Source organism: Solanum tuberosum, unplaced genomic scaffold (genome assembly GCF_000226075.1).
Source record: "Solanum tuberosum cultivar DM 1-3 516 R44 unplaced genomic scaffold, SolTub_3.0 scf00400, whole genome shotgun sequence".
Taxonomy (NCBI): Eukaryota; Viridiplantae; Streptophyta; class Magnoliopsida; order Solanales; family Solanaceae; genus Solanum; species Solanum tuberosum.
Window position 1 is genome coordinate 235,406 of NW_006239330.1, and position 19,947 is coordinate 255,352.

The window sequence follows — 19,947 nt, forward strand, 5'->3', positions numbered from 1 at the left end:
CCTCCCCCCACCCAGCCAAAAGAATTGGAAAAAAAAAGGAGCCAATAGATGTTGCAAGTAAAGGTCTGGCTGACATTGGATCTTTTTCTTTCAAATCAGATTGAAGCTTTTGATCCGTTCAGTATTCTTGGGCTAGCACCAGGAGTTACCGAATCTGCAATAAAGAAAGCATATAGGAGACTTTCAATACAATACCACCCAGACAAAAACCCTGACCCAGGTGAGAGGTGTTACTGGGATGCAGTTTGTGTGTCACTTTACCTCTAAATGATGAAGATCCATCTCTCTCTCTCTCTCTATTAAAAAGAGACAAACAGAGAGAGATTAAAAAAGAAGAAAGAAAGGGGGAAAAAGAAACTGAAATTGATGAAGAATTGGGCATTCTGTATTATGATGTCTGCTTACCAGTTATATTAATCTTTCTTCTTGATTTTCAGCTGCTCATAAGTATTTTGTGGAGTATATTTCCAAAGCTTACCAGGCCCTGACAGATCCGGTCTCAAGGGAGAATTTTGAGAAATATGGACATCCAGATGGCAGACAGGTGTTGATTCTTATCCAGTAATAAAATTATACAAGTCACCTTATCTGTGGAATGAGAGAAATATGTTCAGTGCCTTGAAATCCGTACATAGATTCTAACAATATTACGTCCTGCTGTAGGGTTTTCAAATGGGAATAGCGCTTCCTCAGTTTTTGCTTGATTTTAATGGCTCATCTGGTGGTATATTATTACTTTGGATTCTTGGAGGTTTTATACTATTGCCAATGGCGGTTGGTGTTGTTTATCTATCAAGAGCATCAAAGTATGGGGGAAATAATGTCAGGCGTGAAACTCTTGTCACTTATTTTGAATTAGTGAAGCCCTCCTTGGCTCCAAGGTAAAAATATTTTGCTACACATATGCACTGTAATTGTTCAGTACATAAATATACATTTGACACGTTCTGTTGTGAAGCCTCTTGTAAAAATATGATGGTGCATTAACCGAAGAAGTAATACTAACTCGATCAAATTACCTCTCTTAGAATGTCTTAAACAAAAACTTCCTTTTGAATTAATACATCCTCAGCCGAAAAAGAAATAGTAACTCTTTGTTGGAGAAAACCATTGGTTGAGAGCTCCCAGTTATCCCTTGACAAATCAAATACCAGAATAGAACTAATCCTATTTTCGACAAGGATGGTGGAAGGACTGCTCTTTTTCAGTTCTGTAAGTGTTAGATTTCATCCGTTTTCATTTTTCCTCTCTAGCTTCTGGTGAATCCAAAAATCAGTATAAATCCTTAACTAACTGCCTCGTGTGTAGATTTTGTCCATGATATTTAAATCTCTATTTCTTTACTGCCCTCCATGCTACATATGCTTAACCAATGTAGATCAGCTATTTGTAATTGCTATATAGCTTCTATGGTTCCTCTAGATAAGATTATGTGAGCATCCAGTCAGAAATTTAAGTATTTATTTTATCAATTGTGTCAAAATTGGATAGAGTTACCAAGTACATGTATTGGTGGGAGGTAGCAGGTACCCTGTGAAATTAGTTGAAGTGCACGGAAGGCCCCAACACCATATCAAAAGGATAAATAAACTAATAATTACAACATTTTGAGTTCTGGAGATATATCTTTTGGTATCTTGAAGGGCATGTTTGAGGCTGCTATAGTTCCTTTCAGAAAAAAGGTTAATATTATCTCCTGTGTACACAAGCAATTGTCTGTTAGCCTTACAACATTGTTCAAGGCAAATGTCTATGCAACTCATATTCATTTGTTCTTCGACTGAGGTATCTGTCCATAGGACTTCCTAGGATTGAATTTTCGTCTTGTGAAGCAATGCTATAGTCATGTTACTTGAAAGCAAAGAATTTTTGTTAGCGTGCATCTCCCATCTTCATAATCAATCTAAACCAGCATTGTGTTACGATCCCTGCCCCATGTGTGACTTTATTAGTAAAGGGCTCTTTTTTTTTACTTGAAGATCAAGTATAGGTCCCGACGTTCGGTTTAATTTTCATTTTAAATATTTCCTTTATTGTTTTTTTTTAGAATGACACATTGCCTGATATAGCAAAAGGTATATTATATAATATAGAAGTCACGATCATCATCAGATAAAAAGTTATTTTCATTCACAACGATAACTAGTTGTGTCCAAAGAAAATATTTCCTTTATTGTTCTTGATCAAAATATTTTCTTTGTTGTCCTTAATCTTGTTCCAATTATCTTGTTTCCTTTTTGTTAAACAATCTTGATCTTTACACACTAAAATCACATCCTACAGAAGGTGTGGAAGGTGAGAGGCTGTTTGACATGTTTTAATTATGTACTCCTTCCTCAATCTTTGAAAATTAAGCATTTTGCCTTGGTTGATATTGAGTGTTTTCAGTATGTATGTGATTGTTTTTAAACGACTTGTGACATTTGAAATGACAGCAAAGTTATGGATGTATTCGTTAAGGCAGCTGAGTTCATGGATATTCCAGTTCGAAGAGCTGATGATGAACCTCTTCAGGAACTCTTCAAACTTGTGAAAAGTGAACTGAACCTGGATGGTAAGAATGCCAGGCAGGAACAAACAAAATTTTGGAAACAACATCCTGCTATTGTTAAGGTGAAGTTCAAAAGAGATATAGCCATGAATCATGATACTTGAAGCATTTTGTATTTACCATAAATCTCTTGTAGTAAGCTTATTTTCCTTTCTTTTTCAGGCCGAATTGTTGATTCAAGCCCATTTACTTCGTAAAGCAGACACTTTCTCTAGTAACTTGCAGCAAGATTACAAACATGTGCTGCAGTTTACGCCTCGCCTTCTCGAAGGGCTAATCAAGGTAAATTTTTGCGTTACTTTTAGTATCATGCAGTTTTACATCTGAGAGTTTAAGTTTCATGCTATTATTATTCGTTAGATGGCACGTATGCCGACTTTCGGTACTTTGAGTTGAATTTGATATATTGAATTTGCTATGGAAGTACTAGGTTACTGGTGGGAAAGCTAATAGGCGGTCCAAATGGAAGTAATTCTCTTGTTTTTCTTGCTAAAAAACATACCGCCTTTTATTTTTCAAATAGAACAACCACAACAAACACTCCAAAGTAAATAAAAGGATAACTATAAAATTGCTATGAAAATAGAGTAAGACATTAAAAGGCAAGCTCAAACTGTAACATTCTCAGGAAACTGACCTGGGTTTGACATACATAAGCCAGTCTAGGTTGACAAGCTTTTTAGCAATTAAGTTTTGAAGAATTGTCCTAACCAAGTTTCCATTCTTTAGATTCTCCTTTCTGACTTCAACAATCCTGACTCCTTATCTACTTTTCGTTTGCATCATAGTAAAATGTAAATTGTGAGGGCAGAAGGAGGATATTAGAACAGTATTTCACATTACTTGGCATATTTATGGCGGTTAGGTGGGAACTTTGAAAGATTTTTTTTAATCAGTATTATGTGTTCTAGATAGTTTAGTTGATATCTTATAGATGTAGTTTTGAACTTATTTTGTCAAACAACTTTTCTTTTAGGTTGAGATTGTCTGATGTTAATGCAACTAGTCATCCTTTTTTTTTGTACATGAATATGATTTGCTGCTGTTCAGTATGTGTTGGCTAATATAAGTTGACTTAAAATTTTAACTTTTGGTTTCTTATCTACCCTCTTTTTCAACTGTGACTTGGAGTTGGTCATCTTGTTTATTGTTCATGCAGATGGCAACTGTGCCACGCACTGCTAAGGGACATGGTTGGCTAAGGCCTGCCATTGGAATCGTCGAGCTCTCCCAGTGCATAATTCAGGTCTTTCATCTAGTGCTGTTTAAGCAATACTTCTGTGATCGTGTCAATGACTTATTTACTACTACTAAAGTGACTGTAAGCATAGTTTTGTCATTCAACTGCTAAAGTTTAGGTTGATTTAGCAAAGTCTTTACATCCATGAGGAGGTACTTTGATTATGTTTTGGTTAAAGGGAGGTAACCTACTATCTCTACCATACACATGAGAGCAAATTAGATTTTCCATGTTGACTAGACCTGGAAACTGAGACTGGTTGGCCCAGGAGACCGACCTAACAGGCCCAGAAAATGGGGTCCAAAACTGTCCCAGGCAGGCTGGGCTGGTCCCAATTGTCGCCCAAAATCAGTGCAGACCGGGCTAGGCTGGCTATTGGAATGGACCAGGACCGAGTGGGCTTGTAATAAAAAGTAACTTACATTTTGATAATACTTGAGGTTTCAATTGGAAGAATTCTTTGAATAATCATCAGCTTCTCTGTAATCTTCTACCGTTAATTCGAGGTGGCAAATGGGCGGAATGGGCTGAATTTGGGCAGGTCAAGACGGGTTGAGTTATTAAATGGGTGGGTTATTTATCCATTCAAAAGTTACTTTGTCTGAAATGGGTTGAAAGGCGAGTCAAACCCAACCCGCCTTACTAATTTTAATGCTTTTTTTGTTCTTTTATAAATTTCTTAGTACCTAATAAAATTATTATTTTTCTTTATATGAGTATATATGACATACCAAATAAAAGAAATGTCTATTTTAAAAATATTTTGACAAAGTTTCTGATGGATTAATGTGGGGTACATATCAGCCCCAACTTTGATGGCCTGAAATGGATGGGTCAATAATCAGCCCAAATTTGGTCGGGTTGGTCGGTTTATGATTTCATGGGCTGATTTTGCCACATCTACAGTTAATATTTTTTGAAGTTTCAATTTAAGATTTGTAAATAATTACATTTTACAATGTAATAACTTACATTCTTCAAAATTATGAACAATAAGTTACAAACAAACAAACCCGGGGCTCGCCTAGTAAAAGCTACTAATTTGGGGCTTTGAGCCGGTTCCATCCCCCTTGGAGTTTTAACTGGACCAAACCGGCCTAGTTGGTAGGTCACTGTCAACATGCCTCCTTTTCATTGTATCTTAAGGTGTGTGCGACCTCATATTATCCGCATTAAGATAAAAGCTTCAGATTTTCAGAATATTGAATCTTGTGCGTCTGTTGTGGATGCAGGCCGTTCCCCTTAGTGCTAGGAAGGCAGGTTCAGGATCCTCTGATGGTGTTGCTTCGCTTTTGCAGCTTCCACATTTTAGTGATGCAGTCATCGCAAAGATAGCGAAGAAGGTAAGCATCTTTTCCTATTCAGACATATCAGAGACGTTCCTTGAGAAGTTAGCTATAGACAATTATTAGAAAAGTGTGGTTGTTTGAGTGTGAGTACGTGCAGCATTCTTTCTTCTGTTCATATTTACCACACTGTAGTTGTTTAATCATTATTCAAGACATGGTTCTTGTCATAGTCATAACCTTTACTCATTTTTGTCCATGGAAGGTGCGTACACTACAGAACCTCCTGGACATGACCCTTCAAGAACGTGCCGAGCTGCTTTCTGATGTTGCTGGCCTATCCGCTGCTGAAGTACAAGACGTGGAGAAGGTGCTAGAATTGATGCCTCGTGCAACAATTGAAGTTACTTGCGAGACTGAGGGCGAGGAAGGCATCCAAGAGGGGGACATTGTCACTGTGCAGGCATGGGTGACAGTCAGACGTGCTAATGGTTTGATCGCAGCTCTTCCACATGCTCCATACTATCCATTCCCCAAGGGAGAGAATTTCTGGTTTTTACTTGCAGATGCCAATTCAAACGATGTCTGGTTTTCTGAAAGTATCAACGTTATGGATGAAGCAGCAGCCATAACAACTGCTTCAACAATAACCGAAGCGAAAATGGAAGCATCGGGGGCAAATATGGAGGAGATTGCTGCTGCTGTTAAAGATGCTGTTGCGAAAGTTAAGAGAGGGTGCCGACTGATCTTGGGCAAGATCCAAGCTCCACAGGCAGGAAATTACAGTTTAGACAGTCATTTGATGTGTGACGCATGGATTGGCTGCAACACAAAGACAAACTTAAAACTAAAAGTATTGAAAAGGAGCAGAGCTGGAAGTCGAGGTGGTAATGTGGCTGGGGGAGTGCAGGATGAGAATGACGTTGAAGATGAAGATGAAGATGACATTGAAGAAGATGAAGAGGGTGACCAGAGCGAGTATAGTGAGTCTGAGGATGAGGATGAGGACAAGGATGAAGACGAGGATGATGAGGCTGACAAACAAAACAATAATTCTAATAGAAAGGGCTTTGCTAATGGCTCCGCTCGAAGAAAGGGTAGAAAGTAAGTTCCAAGGCAAATCCGATTTGCATAATGGGGTCTGTATTTTAATATCTGCTGGTATAACGCTGTTCATTTTCTAGAGTTGGCTTCTTGGCACTGAATGGATCACAATTTGAGAAAGTTAATTTAAGAGTTTTACCTAACATTTTTACATGGTTTTGGCCAATTTTTATTCCCATTCACATTTCTTACTCTGCATGTTCATTGATTTGTAGTTCACCTCTTCTTACCCCTGAAAAAAATTGTTCCTACAAGTGTTCTCAACCATCGCCTTTGTAGGAACTTGGATAATCTTCCTCTTGGCATAGGCATGAGGTTATAGATTCAAAGGGATTTGCTCCTTTACGGCCACAAACCCATTTCTGCTGCAAAGGGTAGACTGGGCAGGTTGGGTTGAAATGGGGCAGTTAGACTGGTCTGAACTAATAAATGGGCAGGTTGGGTGAATTTGAGCGGGTTATACTGGATTGAACTAATAAACTGGCAGATTGGGTGAATTTGAGTGGTTTAGATTGGATTGAATTAACAAATGGGCAGGTTGGGTGAATTTGGGTGATTTAGACTAAACTGAACTAATAAATGGGTAGATTACACTTGGGTTAAAATGAGTAAACAATAGATCATAGCCCAACTTACTAAATTATTTCTAAGTTTTGATTTCTTTTTGTTTTCTTATAATTTGTTTAAGTACCTTATAGTTTTGTCTGTTTATTGTTATACTTATCAAACTAAAACTATTATCTTTTTAAAAATATTTTGACAAGGTTAATATGGATCGATTTTGATAATATATCAACTCAAACTTTTAAATGGGCAGATAAAAATGAATTGAATTAATAAATGAAGGGACCAGCCTAAACTTGGGCAGGTTTTATCACCCTTACTTACACCACTCATCTCTTGATATATTTGTAGGTTAAAAATCGCTTCACTTGGTTCTTACTCTCTCATTTCACTTGAATATACATTGCAGTCATGGGGTAGATTAACTTAAATTACAGCTATAGTTTTGGGTTTTCCTCTTGGTTCATTTGACAATGAGCAGTTAAAATTCATCACACGAGAGGAAACACAACAATAAATGTCGAACGAATGAGGAATTCAAATCATTAAGTTGACATAGAGGATTCCCTTGTTTCACTAGATACAATTGATATTTCACCAGGTTCACACTCTTCAACGTCTTTGATTTGCTCTACATAATCTTCATCAACTTCATCTGCTTGATCTTGTGAGTTCTCGTCGAATTCAGACTCATCTACCTCTTCAGACTTACTGTCAACATCATGATCTTGAGATTTATCAAGATCTTTTGTTCTTATTTTAACCCTCTTTCCTTTTATGTAACGATATTCCCACTTTGGGGGTGGATATTTCTTTTTCAATTTCTGGTACTTGTCCAACATTTCCAGTTTCTGAAAAACATTTCCCACCATTGTGACAACTGGCACAGTTGGCCTAATTCCAAGCTCTTCCATGTCTGCGAATATCTGCAGATGAATACAAATCTAGATATCAGCAATGAAACAGACATGGAACATTAATTCAATTAAGAATACTATAAATTGATGGTTCATGTAGAGAAAAAAGTTTCCTACCAAACTATAGTGTCAATTGAAAGTAGAGTAAGAGAATCCCGAACACTTCCAACTGCTGTCAATACCTTCTCAAACCAAAATAGTCGAAGCAAAAGTGTGTAGACACATTCAGTGGTATGGTGGCTTTCTCCACCGACACTCGAACTCTCACAAAGAAGCTTGCTCTCAAGTCTTTCTTACGGTTTTTGAGGCCCATGAGCACGCCCTGCCACTAGTTTTAGCATCAACCTAATGCTAGAGCTCACTCTAGGAAAATAATTTCTCCCGTGATGGAAGGTACCAAGTCTATTTTCCCGAAGAGGTTGTTGGTGCAACACTCGTACCAATAACCCCGTACTAGCTTGGTCTTGCCCTAGAATAGCACTTACTTTCACAAGCCAAATCTTGCCCTATTTTGAAGGCACCAACCCACTTATCCAACATGGTTGTGAAGGATTCACATTCCATCCATTGCAACCCTGAAGATGGCTAGGCATACAGGGAATAAACTCATATTCCCTCGTGATATTTAGTTATCATCTAGAAGTGATAGGTAATCCACAATTAAAGAGTACAATAAATGTGAACACCACCACTGTGTGAACACAAACATCAAAAGCTTAATCTATTTTTATTTTTTTTATGGCAAGGGAAACCCGCAGCTGCTACCTTTTGGGAGCGTACAGGGTAAAACCTCCGCTCCTATGCAATAGCTCGCAAACCATATAGGAGAGGTAACCCGCACTAGGCAAGCCCGGTGCGACGAGCTCGACCCAGAAGGCAAACCCCTTGCTCTCGCTGGCAAGGGGTTTCGAACTTGAGACCTCCAACATGGAAGTCCCAAGCCCAAACCACTGGGCCACCCCGAAGGGTCAAAAGCTTAATCTATTTTACACGTACAGGTTCTGCTGAAATCATCCACTGAAGCCGTGTTTATTATATGAAATACTCTCTTTTCGGCTTAGTTCTATTTTCCTTCCTGTATTTCTGTGCTTAATCTGTAACTTCAACATATCAGATTTGAGCTAGTTTAGTTGTTGCAATATAAACAGTTCTTTTGGCAGTTACTAACCTCACTTTCTCTCTTCACTACCCATTCCCTAAGCACCCTAAACTCCCTCACATATAGCAAACTTGCTACTATCTCTTATATATGTCTTAACAACCTCAAGGTGTTTGTATGTGAAGAAGCTGTGGCGGTATTGAGAAATTGGCTTAAAATAAGGGATGACACGAGGCAAAAACCGACGACGCATTTAAGTTCTATATGGTATTGTTGACTCCTCTATCTAAAGAGCTAAACCAAGGTTCCATTCAAATGGAAAAATAAGTGTTTCTCACTGTGGGACAGACCAAAATAAGAACAAAAATCCATTATTAGTATTGCACAGTCAGTCCCGCATGAGTAGAGGCGTGCAGGCAAGCGAATAGAAAAGTAGTCTTTCTCTGCGGCAAGCATATTCAAGTACCGAACAGCACGACCAATAGGCAGCTGTTGGAGAGAAGGCACCAGTCAGACCTGCAAGCACCGGGTAGTATGCAGCGGCAGTTTTCAATCATACAATGAGTACTCTTAGTCTGACTTTTAGGGGTAGTCAGCTGTCCTCGTTCTCCCAAGTGTTTCTCACTGTGGGAAGACAGACCAAAATAAGAACACACAATGGTTCAAGTGATGAAATGTGAACTTTCTTTCATTTATTTGTTTTCTGAGAGCCACTTCTCTGAGCACTGGGTAGTATGCAGCGGCAGTTTTCAATCATACAATGAGTACTCTTAGTCTGACTTTTAGGGGTAGTCAGCTGTCCTCGTTCTCCCAAGTGTTTCTCACTGTGGGAAGACAGACCAAAATAAGAACACACAATGGTTCAAGTGATGAAATGTGAACTTTCTTTCATTTATTTGTTTTCTGAGAGCCACTTCTCTGAAATTCTATGTTTGCATTGCTTCCTTTGTACATTAGGTTTTACCACAATACTTCTTAGACTACTATATTAATACATTGCTAGCTTCTTAAGTTTATTAAAAAAAGAAAAAAAGAGAGGAAAAACACACACATAATGCTTCTTATGCCAAAGTCCTGTAGCATATAGTTTGACTGTTCCATTACCATTGAACAAAATCACTTATCAAAAGGCACTATTCCATGGAAATAATAGAGAAAAAAATAAAAAATAAAAAATAAAAGAGAAGTACCTAGGTATTACTGGAGAGAAACCAATTAATTGAAGAGAATTGAGTACAGAAGCAAGAAAAAGGGAAGGCATAAAAAATGTAGGATACCTCAAACATCTTCTCATTCATCTCCTTGTGATAGTATATGGCTATCATTTTCTGAAAGAAAATACGAGGCATGCTTTCCAGATTCTGAGAGAATAGTTTCAGCCAAAGCTCTTCAGCTTCCTCAAGTCTTCCATCCTCAGCCAAGGCATTTAACAACGCAAAATAGCTTCCCATTGTTCTCCCTTGACCTTTACTCAACATCCACTTTGTCACCTGCAATTAGATACCCTCGATTGATACAATTTATACTAGGACCTGATAAGCCTTTTAAGGAATGAAAACTTAGGGCACCAGATAAGATGATACCTGAATTATCCTTTTCCACTCTTTTTCATTCTCAAGAATTTTCAATGCTTTCTTCACTGTAATCAAAGGGAACTCCAGTTCCCATGCAATGAAAGAATCAAGCGCTCCGTAGACTTCTTCCTTGACATTTGATAATCCCTTTATCTACAAAGAGAAAATCCAAAAGTAAGCGAAAATTCTGTTAAACCAGACTTATATATTATATCATTATTCAGGATGCAGGTGCCTGTTCATGTTGGGGGGTGGTCAATAGTACAATTTATTGATTATGCGTATACAGAAGGGCAACTAAGACAAGAACCTGAGGCAAACACTCTTGTTAATGTAGAGAAATTGAAACCTTTTGTCTTGAAATCATACCCAAAAGAGAAATAATGTAAAAAGAGAAAATCTTACACACTCAACAAGCTTCAGTGACTTGGAAATGGTCCCTATTTTCTTTTTTGTTTTCCACACTCGAGGATACCTTGGTCGTGGACCTTTAGCTTCGCACACCTGAGAAACATCAGAATTATGACAGAGAGGTGACTTCAAGAGCAAGAAGAGAGGAAATAGAAAAGAGCAGTGTGTACCTAAAAGAGAAAAAGGAAGACAAGGCAAACAATAATGAATCATAGGAACCCAAATTGAGCATATTACTTTTAAACGTCCAAGTCAGGGAACATCTGATTCCTCCTGAAGGAAAATTGAAGTCCTTTACAGTTACCATAGAGTTTCTCTAAACTTCTACAAGTTTTTTCTTTTCCAAAATATTAAATCCTTTTCTCTTACTACTTCCTAATAACTTTCAAACACATTGACATTAGCACTGCAGCTAGCAGCTTACCCTATATAGAACTTATGACATAGCAGTGTGGGAACATCAAATTTGTTAGGCTTCAAGAAAATCTGCAGAATCTTACCACAACGTTACGATTATAGTTCTTGGGGAGCTGAATTGTTTGCTGTCTTCTAGTAGTAAAAATTACCGGAGAATACCTCAAACAAAGCATTCTCAGTGGGGAAGAAAAAGCATCAGTTGAAACTCCTGCAACGCACAATCCAAGAATTAGATAAAATAGCACTCAATTGGGGTAAGAAAATCGGTTCCCTTATTTTAAAACCTTATCCATACACTCCCCACCGAAAAGAAATTATATTTTGATGAAAGGGATTGCTCGAATCGTAAGCACCCTCCATCTCCATCTCCACCTCCCACCCAGTGGTAGTGGTTTCGAGTCACCGGAAACAAAAAAGGGTGGGAGCTTGGGAGGTTAAAAAAACAATTTTTTTTTCTCTTTTTGGGTCAATAACTGCAACCAACATGGGTTCGAGCAAAAATAAAAAAGACTGAAAGATTTACCAGAAAATGCTCACAACTAATTGAGAGCTGAAAGTGAGACTGTATTTTAATGGCTTCCCAAGAACAAAGTCCGTTCGCACACATGGAGAACTGAGATATTTTCTCAGCTGAAGGGTTTATCCTAGTAAACGAAATGAACCCCAAGGGCATTACAGTAATTTCACACCGTTATTTTGGCAGGTGGACTCAGCTGTAGGGACGGTATGGGAGCAGACATGGAATCTTTTATCGCATATTGCTAATGAATAAAGAAGAAGAAACAAGCGAGCGCTTTCAAATGGATAATAAGAGAACCACAACACCCAATCACAGACTGATGGACGAAGAAGATCTTTGAAATCCCCCTCTACTTTTTGCTTCTATTTCACCGATCTCTCCCCGTTAATTCAATTCCTCAGTTGCTGAAAACTTGAAAAATGCTTATGGTAGAACCTGCCGCCGTCGCCGTCCGTTTTCCCGCCGGTAACTTCAACCGTACCTTCCGCCGGTTTTCTCACTCCGCCAGTTTCTTCATCCCTCGGTACTAGTTTTCCTTTTACTGTCTCTATTACTGATCCAACTGATTATTATATACTAACAGTAAAAAGCACACAGTGCAAGCTCAAATGATGTTGTAAACTCGTTGCGGTATATGTACTGTTTGCTTGTAGGAATAAGATAAGGAGGTTGACGACGGAGTATTGTGGTGGCAGAATAAGAACGGGTAAGGGAAAATGTGGGATTAAAGCAAGTGCGAGAGATCAGCCTAGTGCGAGTTCTGGACCAGTGAAACAGAATGCGAAGCCATCCAGGTATCATCCGTTTGAAGACATTTCGGATTCGGAAAATGGGGAGAATGAGGAAGCTCAATTGTCGCCAGCTGAAACTGCTAGAACAATCATTGAGGTACCAATAAATACTATTGTATCATGCTTGCTTTATTTGATTGTATGTTGGAAGCATATACTGATTTTGAATGCAAATGTATAGAGATTTTAGTCATTAGCTGTTAGAAATATTATAAAGAAAGAAGAACAGAAAGTTTGGGATCACTTAAGATTTTATTTCCTTACTGAATTATTGTTTCACAATGCCCTTGGAAAGCTGGATAGCATCCAGGGTTATCCATGGTGGTCAGAGAGTAGTCATACAAACTTCCAGTGTCAGGACATTACTCCCAGGCTCTCAATATCTTTCTGATTTCCCTCTACCCTGTCATGAGCAAATATAATACTATTTCCGTTACCACATGATCTTTAGTTATACACCAGAGCAACAGTAACGGTTTCAGGTTTAGTAAATAGTGCATGAGAACTTTTCCTGGCCAGATAACTGATGAACTCGGTTAGCTATTTATCACTGTAGCTAGTTGTCTTCAGAAAGCTAATATTGGTTTTCCTACTTGATCTGTAGGTAAACAGCAAAGCAACACTCATGTTTTCAGGTGTGGTCAACAATGAAGTGCAGGAGAACATTTTCTGGCCAGACTTGCCTTATATAACTGATGAACTTGGAAGTAAGCTGCTCAATTCTTGTCATTTAGCATGTTTTCCTACCACTAGTACATTTTGGTCATTATGAAGGTTTATGTGCTTTGCCTTTTGGTCAGACATCTACTTTCAAGTGAAGAATGATGAAGACATCCTGCAAACTCTGACAGCCGAAGAAAACGTTGTGGTATGGACATTGAAGTTAAAAAGTTCTGTTTGTTTTCATGTTTGCAGAATGGTCAATTGATGCATTGTTCATTTACATATATTTGTGATTGGATCAGACCGAGCATACTGCCTTTTGTGAGTACTTCCAAATGATTCTGCCGTGTTGCATACATGTTTCTTGATTAGTCAACGGTCTTCCAGGGTGATATGTACTAACCTTTTGCAGAAGTTCATGTCATCAATGTATAATGGTGCAAGTTGTATTATTCTAGTTTATCTACCATGCAGGATAAGTTTGTCTGAGTAAAGAAACTTCTTGATTGTTGTTTCTATAATCATCTTCCCATTGAAAGACTGTTCTATCATGTAATTACTTGCCTGTCTTCAAATATCAGTTATTTTTAGACAAACTGGAAGTTTGCTTTTAAACATGTTTGTTGGTTCCAACCATCTTGGAGCTCTTTTAGCATTTCAGGAAAGGAAAAAAAAGAGAATGAATTTTGAATACTGAGAGGAAGCTATGTGTATGCATAATGTTAGTACCTATGATTAAGCTGACATAAGTCAGCTTTTTTAAATTTATCAAAAAAGATCTTTTTTGTTACCTTGCTAGGTTGTAAATGACCAAAAGTTGATAAGAAAAGAGTTCTGAATGCTGCTTAAATTTCAAATACGATGCAGCAAGTAATTATTGGCCTAGATACTGCTGAAATGCTAAGTGAACTAGAGTCATTTGGTCAATCTGAAGTTGATTATGGCATAGATGATTTTGACGATGAGGACAGTGATATTGATGACGAAGATGACCTCGATGAAGATGACAATGATGATGGTGACAGTGACGAGGTATTTATTTATTTCAAATGCTTTACTTTTTAGAATGCGAGTAACTGCACTTTCCATTTAATAAATCAGTTTAAATGCTTGTTGACAGGATTGGGTTGCCATAGTTGATGATGAAGATCAGGATGGGGATTCTGATGGGTCATTGGGGGATTGGGCTAAATTAGAAACCATGCGCTCTTCTCATCCAATGTATTTTGCCAAAAAGATCGCTGAGGTGATTCTCTACATCATTGATTTCACGCCATGAAAAGTCAAAGTTAAATTTAAGAGAAACATTAAATCGATTTCCTTTTGAGTGAAATCAGCACTGTTAAACATTTATTTTTCTGCACATGCTGGCATTAAACCTTCTGCATCTGCTATCTAATTGGTAATTTAACCCACTTCGTTTGTGGTCTTCTTTGCTTCTCAGGTTGTGACAGATGACCCCATAGATTTCATGGACCAGCCTCCTGCAGGTCTTGCTATACAAGGCCTTCTAAGGCCATCCTTCCTGGAAGAGCACACTACGATTCAAAAGCAGATATCTGAAGATACATTGAGTGACGCGGACTTAAACCGGATAGAAAAAGATGATGACCACAAAGAAAAGGGTGGTGTTCAAATAAATGGCCACAAACATGAGAGTGGATCATCACAAGAGAACCCAAGTTGGGAAGAATTGGAAAAGGATGAGAACTTAGGAAGTGGAACTTCATTTTACAAGCTAGAGATGATCAGAATTCAGTTAATTTCTTCCAATGGGAATCAGGTAACTGTGTGTAGGTTTTATGTGGTTCAACCTTGATTGTTGTTGGTTAGCATTCCCTTCTTCCCTCTCCATGTGTCTCAGTTTATATAGTGCAATTTCTGTATTTACAGTAATTATTTTGGTCATCTCGAAACTTATTGTTATATGGAAAATCATTGTGGACTTCAATAAGTTCTGATGGCACAGAGAGCAACAATAAATGAATATTTAATTTAACAAGTCAGGAATATGAAGGAATAACTATCATTAGAACAGAAAAAGGAAAAGAGGGTACTCTTTTTCATTCGATTTCTGAACAGAAAAAATGTCTATCCTGAATTATACACGTTTGTATGCCAAGTTGAAATCTAGTTTCGGAATTGACTCCGTAAGCAGGATTCTGAAACTGTTTTGTGTCATGGTGGATGATAAATGATATGATAATTTCACTGTGGATTTTCCCTGCCAAGTGAATCTTGTACACAAGATCCATGGGATGTTCTTTTTTGTTTTTGTTTTTTCTCTTTCAATTGTTTTAAATGAAATTTGACCAGTTCTATATCTGCATTCTTTGACCATTTTCTGCTTGTGGGAGATTCCTGTTTACATATTCACCGTTATTCAGGGATTACCAAGTTGATGTTTTTTAATTTTGGTGCTCACAGATCTTTGTTGAGTTAGATGATTTTAGGAGAGCTAGGTCTGATGCAATTGTACATTCAGCTGCCAAAATAATATCTCGGCTTAAAGCTGCTGGAGAGAAGACTATGCAGGCTCTTAGATCTCTCTGTTGGAGATGCAAGGGAATTCAAGTGGAGGTAATGGTCCTTCAGCCTGTAATCTCAGATTCAAATATTGTTCTGAGATCAGTAGATTTACTTCTTTTTCTATCCTCAGAAGTTCATTGCTGTACAACCCAGGGATTGGTCTACAGGGAAAATAATTTAAAGAAAACCATACAACTCAACCTCCCTTGCTCATGCGTTGGAGAATATTTTAAAAAGATAAGATAAGAAGAGAAACCTGAACATGTGATTGGAAGATAAAATGTCCGAAACCTAAAACAAACTTTTTTTCCTGATAACAATGTCTAGTATTGTAGTCAGCATTATAAATTGAAACAGATGAATTTCGGGTCTGTTATTTATTTATTTATTTTTTGAAAATACGAGTGTGCATCACTTGTCTGAGCTTACGGTGGAAATGTGTCTTATACTGAACTAGATCTTCTATCAAGTATGATGATCGCTGGGGTATTCATCTAGAGTTTCTTCTTGCAATTTATGGCAGGAGGTGTCTCTGATTGGTGTGGACAGCCTTGGTTTTGACTTGAGAGTTTGCTCTGGGACACAAGTCCAAACACTTCGGTTTTCATTTAGAAAGCGGGTAAGATATTGTAATACTTTATCTTCTTAGGAGTTTTGGGACTCCATCCTTAATTTCTAGTCTTGTTGAATATCTATTGTATCGTAAATAAGTTCCTTCTTTGTGGATCAAAGTCCTTGACATAAACTGAAAAACAGACCCATTGATGTGTGTGGTCACCACATCTAAAAGTTTACTCTGATAAAGAAGCATATTTATGTCTTGCATACCCTCACATGCATGCCTAATTCTTTGTTATTGGCAAAACATGTGTGAGTGTCTTTTCAATGAAGAGTGGTTGTGAGAAACATGGCCACTAAGGATTCATATAGCTGACCCCAAATTGTTTGGGACTGAGGCGTTGTTGATGTTAGAAGATTGACAGTGAAACATGAAAGGAAGACTTTTGCATGCTGTGATGCGAACATGAAGTATGTGACCACTTTATTTAAACCCCAAGCAATTAGAGAGGGCACATTTATACTTGCTCAATTATGTCTTCAATAGCAAAAAATTGAAATTTAGGGTGTGTTTGGTATGAAGGAAAATGTTTTTCATGGAAAATGTTTTCCTGGAAAACAAGTTGATTTTTGACTTATTTTCTCATGTTTGGTTGGTGAGTAGAAAATATTTTCCGGAAAAGATTTTTAGTGTTTGACTTATGAATGAAAAATATTTTTGAGAAATATCTTTTATTTTAATTAGAGTAGAAAATATTTTTTGAAATTGAAAATATTTTTTAAAAATAAACTTAAATTTTTATTGGGGGGTGGGGGCTGGTCAAATACCAAAAAATATGTGAGAAAATCACTTATTTTCCCATGGAGACCCGAGTACCGACAGTGAGAGGAGACTCGGAGCACTTCCCTGTGTTGATGGGGTTGCACGTATTGACACGATATATTCAGGGTGAGGTGTCATGGTGTGTGTTATTTGCAGATGTAGTTTTGATTGACGAGACTCACAACGGAGTTAACTCTAAGTTGGATGTTTGGAGACGAAACCTGGAGTCTCAAGGGTTCAGATTAAGACTGAATACTTGGAGTGCAAGTTCAATGATATGATGCATGAGGCTGATATGGAAGTGAGGCTTGATACGCAGATCATCCAGAAGAGAGGTAGTTTCATCTTGGGTCAATTATCCAAGGAAATGGAGAGGTTGACGAGGATATGGTAAAGGGTGGCTGAAATGGAGGCTTGCTTTTGGAGTCTTGTGTGATAAGGTGTCACCTAGACTTAAAAGGCAAGTTCTACAAAGTGGTAGTTAGACTAGCTAGCTCTCACATTCAGAAGATTAACGGATGCCGCAACGATGAGGAGATGCACGGATGCCCCAGTGTAGAGGTGTGAGAGATAGGTTATTGATGGATTCAGGAGAGGTAGATGTAGAGGTAGATCAAAGAGATATTGGGGAGAGGTGATTAGACAGGACATGAGGAAGTTGTAGTTCCGAGGACATGGCTTTAGATAGGAAGGTGTGGAGGACACAAATTAGGGTAAAAAGTTAGTATGTATGTAGAAGTGTTTACTACTAGTAGGCAGAAATATCTTGTCTTGTTGCCCTTTCTATTAGTCGTAGGACTACTTTTGTAGTTCCTTGTTCTTTGATTTCTGCAACTATCCATTATTTCGTGTAGTTTGTTTGTAGTATTATTTTGTTATAGTACCGTTTTGTTACTATCTGTTGTTTTTGTTACTATCGATTGTCTATTGTACTTCTATTGTGTCTTTTCCCAGACTGTCTTTGTGTTGAGCTGGGAGTTTATCAGAAACAGTCTCTCTATCAGATCCCACTGGGTGGAACTACATTGGGTATGTTGTTGTACCGCACACCATAAGTCTTCAAGGTTTCAACTTTTCTCTTGCTGAGAAGAAATAAGAATAAAAATGGACTACCTTCGGTAGTAGAACACATAATCCCAATAACGTAGAAGGTAAGATGAATAAATATAAGAAAATGTATGTGCAGGTTGCCTTCCCCTTTTCCTTATTCAATTTGGCTTTTCAAAAAAATTCACATAGGATACCCCTTAAGTGGTTTTACATTAAGGGTGTGTTTGGTATGAAGGAAAACATTTTCCGGAAAATGTTTTCCTTCATACCAAACACACCCTTAATGTAAAACCACTTAAGGGGTATCCTATGTGAATTTTTTTGAAAAGCCAAATTGAATAAGGAAAAGGGGAAGGCAACCTGCACATACATTTTCTTATATTTATTCATCTTACCTTCTACGTTATTGGGATTATGTGTTCTACTACCGAAGGTAGTCCATTTTTATTCTTATTTCTTCTCAGCAAGAGAAAAGTTGAAACCTTGAAGACTTATGGTGTGCGGTACAACAACATACCCAATGTAGTTCCACCCAGTGGGATCTGATAGAGAGACTGTTTCTGATAAACTCCCAGCTCAACACAAAGACAGTCTGGGAAAAGACACAATAGAAGTACAATAGACAATCGATAGTAACAAAAACAACAGATAGTAACAAAACGGTACTATAACAAAATAATACTACAAACAAACTACACGAAATAATGGATAGTTGCAGAAATCAAAGAACAAGGAACTACAAAAGTAGTCCTACGACTAATAGAAAGGGCAACAAGACAAGATATTTCTGCCTACTAGTAGTAAACACTTCTACATACATACTAACTTTTTACCCTAATTTGTGTCCTCCACACCTTCCTATCTAAAGCCATGTCCTCGGAACTACAACTTCCTCATGTCCTGTCTAATCACCTCTCCCCAATATCTCTTTGATCTACCTCTACATCTACCTCTCCTGAATCCATCAATAACCTATCTCTCACACCTCTACACTGGGGCATCCGTGCATCTCCTCATCGTTGCGGCATCCGTTAATCTTCTGAATGTGAGAGCTAGCTAGTCTAACTACCACTTTGTAGAACTTGCCTTTTAAGTCTAGGTGACACCTTATCACACAAGACTCCAAAAGCAAGCCTCCATTTCAGCCACCCTTTACCATATCCTCGTCAACCTCTCCATTTCCTTGGATAATTGACCCAAGATGAAACTACCTCTCTTCTGGATGATCTGCGTATCAAGCCTCACTTCCATATCAGCCTCATGCATCATATCATTGAACTTGCACTCCAAGTATTCAGTCTTAATCTGAACCCTTGAGACTCCAGGTTTCGTCTCCAAACATCCAACTTAGAGTTAACTCCGTTGTGAGTCTCGTCAATCAAAACTACATCTGCAAATAACACACACCATGACACCTCACCCTGAATATATCGTGTCAATACGTGCAACCCCATCAACACAGGGAAGTGCTCCGAGTCTCCTCTCACTGTCGGTACTCGGGTCTCCATGGGAAAATAAGTGATTTTCTCACATATTTTTTGGTATTTGGTAAGTAAGCATAAATATTTTTTATTTTATTTTTTATGACAAGGAAACCCGCAACCGCTAGATAACTTGGCATAACTAACTTTTAGGGGATGGGGCGAAGGAGTTTGGGCAGTGGCGGGGCCTATATTATGTATTATGGGTGCTTAAGCACTCACTGCCTTTTGTGACAAACATTATTATTTAAGAACAGAATTTAGTAATTTATTGAAATATATTAACCGAGCAGCCATTCTATGTAGCAATTTCCGAGCTAAAAATAGTTAAGCACCCATAATATAAATTTTTTGGATCCGTCACTGACT

The 19,947-nt window shown here is 38.0% G+C and overlaps 3 protein-coding genes across 7 annotated transcripts in view; 2 read left to right on the forward strand and 1 right to left on the reverse strand.

Annotated features, from left to right (window-relative positions):
• LOC102600763 (dnaJ protein ERDJ2A-like) overlaps window positions 1-6,347 on the forward strand; it is an 8,184-nt gene extending 1,837 nt beyond the window's left edge. For all 4 annotated transcript variants that reach the window (XM_006362595.2, XM_006362594.2, XM_015303108.1 and 1 more), the window contains 8 exons: window positions 100-220; window positions 438-544; window positions 664-881; window positions 2,436-2,613; window positions 2,714-2,833; window positions 3,711-3,797; window positions 5,024-5,134; window positions 5,343-6,347. In XM_006362595.2, the coding sequence (XP_006362657.1) occupies window positions 100-220; window positions 438-544; window positions 664-881; window positions 2,436-2,613; window positions 2,714-2,833; window positions 3,711-3,797; window positions 5,024-5,134; window positions 5,343-6,185 (1,785 nt within the window). In that variant the 3' untranslated portion in view covers window positions 6,186-6,347. The remainder of the gene's footprint in view (window positions 1-99; window positions 221-437; window positions 545-663; window positions 882-2,435; window positions 2,614-2,713; window positions 2,834-3,710; window positions 3,798-5,023; window positions 5,135-5,342) is intronic.
• An 819-nt stretch (window positions 6,348-7,166) lies between these two features.
• On the reverse strand, window positions 7,167-11,800 carry LOC102601565 (pentatricopeptide repeat-containing protein At4g21190). Its single transcript, XM_006362597.2, has 6 exons — window positions 11,687-11,800; window positions 11,247-11,371; window positions 10,741-10,839; window positions 10,345-10,488; window positions 10,039-10,251; window positions 7,167-7,671 (listed from the first exon to the last, which is right to left on the reverse strand). The coding sequence occupies exons 2-6, from the start codon at window positions 11,334-11,336 to the stop codon at window positions 7,291-7,293; spliced, it is 927 nt and encodes a 308-aa protein (XP_006362659.1). The 5' UTR covers window positions 11,337-11,371; window positions 11,687-11,800; the 3' UTR covers window positions 7,167-7,290.
• A 91-nt stretch (window positions 11,801-11,891) lies between these two features.
• The window catches only part of LOC102601899 (uncharacterized protein At3g49140-like), a 10,714-nt gene continuing 2,658 nt past the window's right edge, over window positions 11,892-19,947 (forward strand). The window contains exons 1-9 of one of the 2 annotated variants that reach the window (XM_006362598.2): window positions 11,892-12,206; window positions 12,337-12,571; window positions 13,079-13,181; window positions 13,275-13,342; window positions 14,005-14,169; window positions 14,258-14,383; window positions 14,582-14,920; window positions 15,565-15,717; window positions 16,190-16,285. In XM_006362598.2, the coding sequence (XP_006362660.1) occupies window positions 12,103-12,206; window positions 12,337-12,571; window positions 13,079-13,181; window positions 13,275-13,342; window positions 14,005-14,169; window positions 14,258-14,383; window positions 14,582-14,920; window positions 15,565-15,717; window positions 16,190-16,285 (1,389 nt within the window). In that variant the 5' untranslated portion in view covers window positions 11,892-12,102. The remainder of the gene's footprint in view (window positions 12,207-12,336; window positions 12,572-13,078; window positions 13,182-13,274; window positions 13,343-14,004; window positions 14,170-14,257; window positions 14,384-14,581; window positions 14,921-15,564; window positions 15,718-16,189; window positions 16,286-19,947) is intronic. The other variant, XM_015303106.1, reaches the window with a different exon arrangement.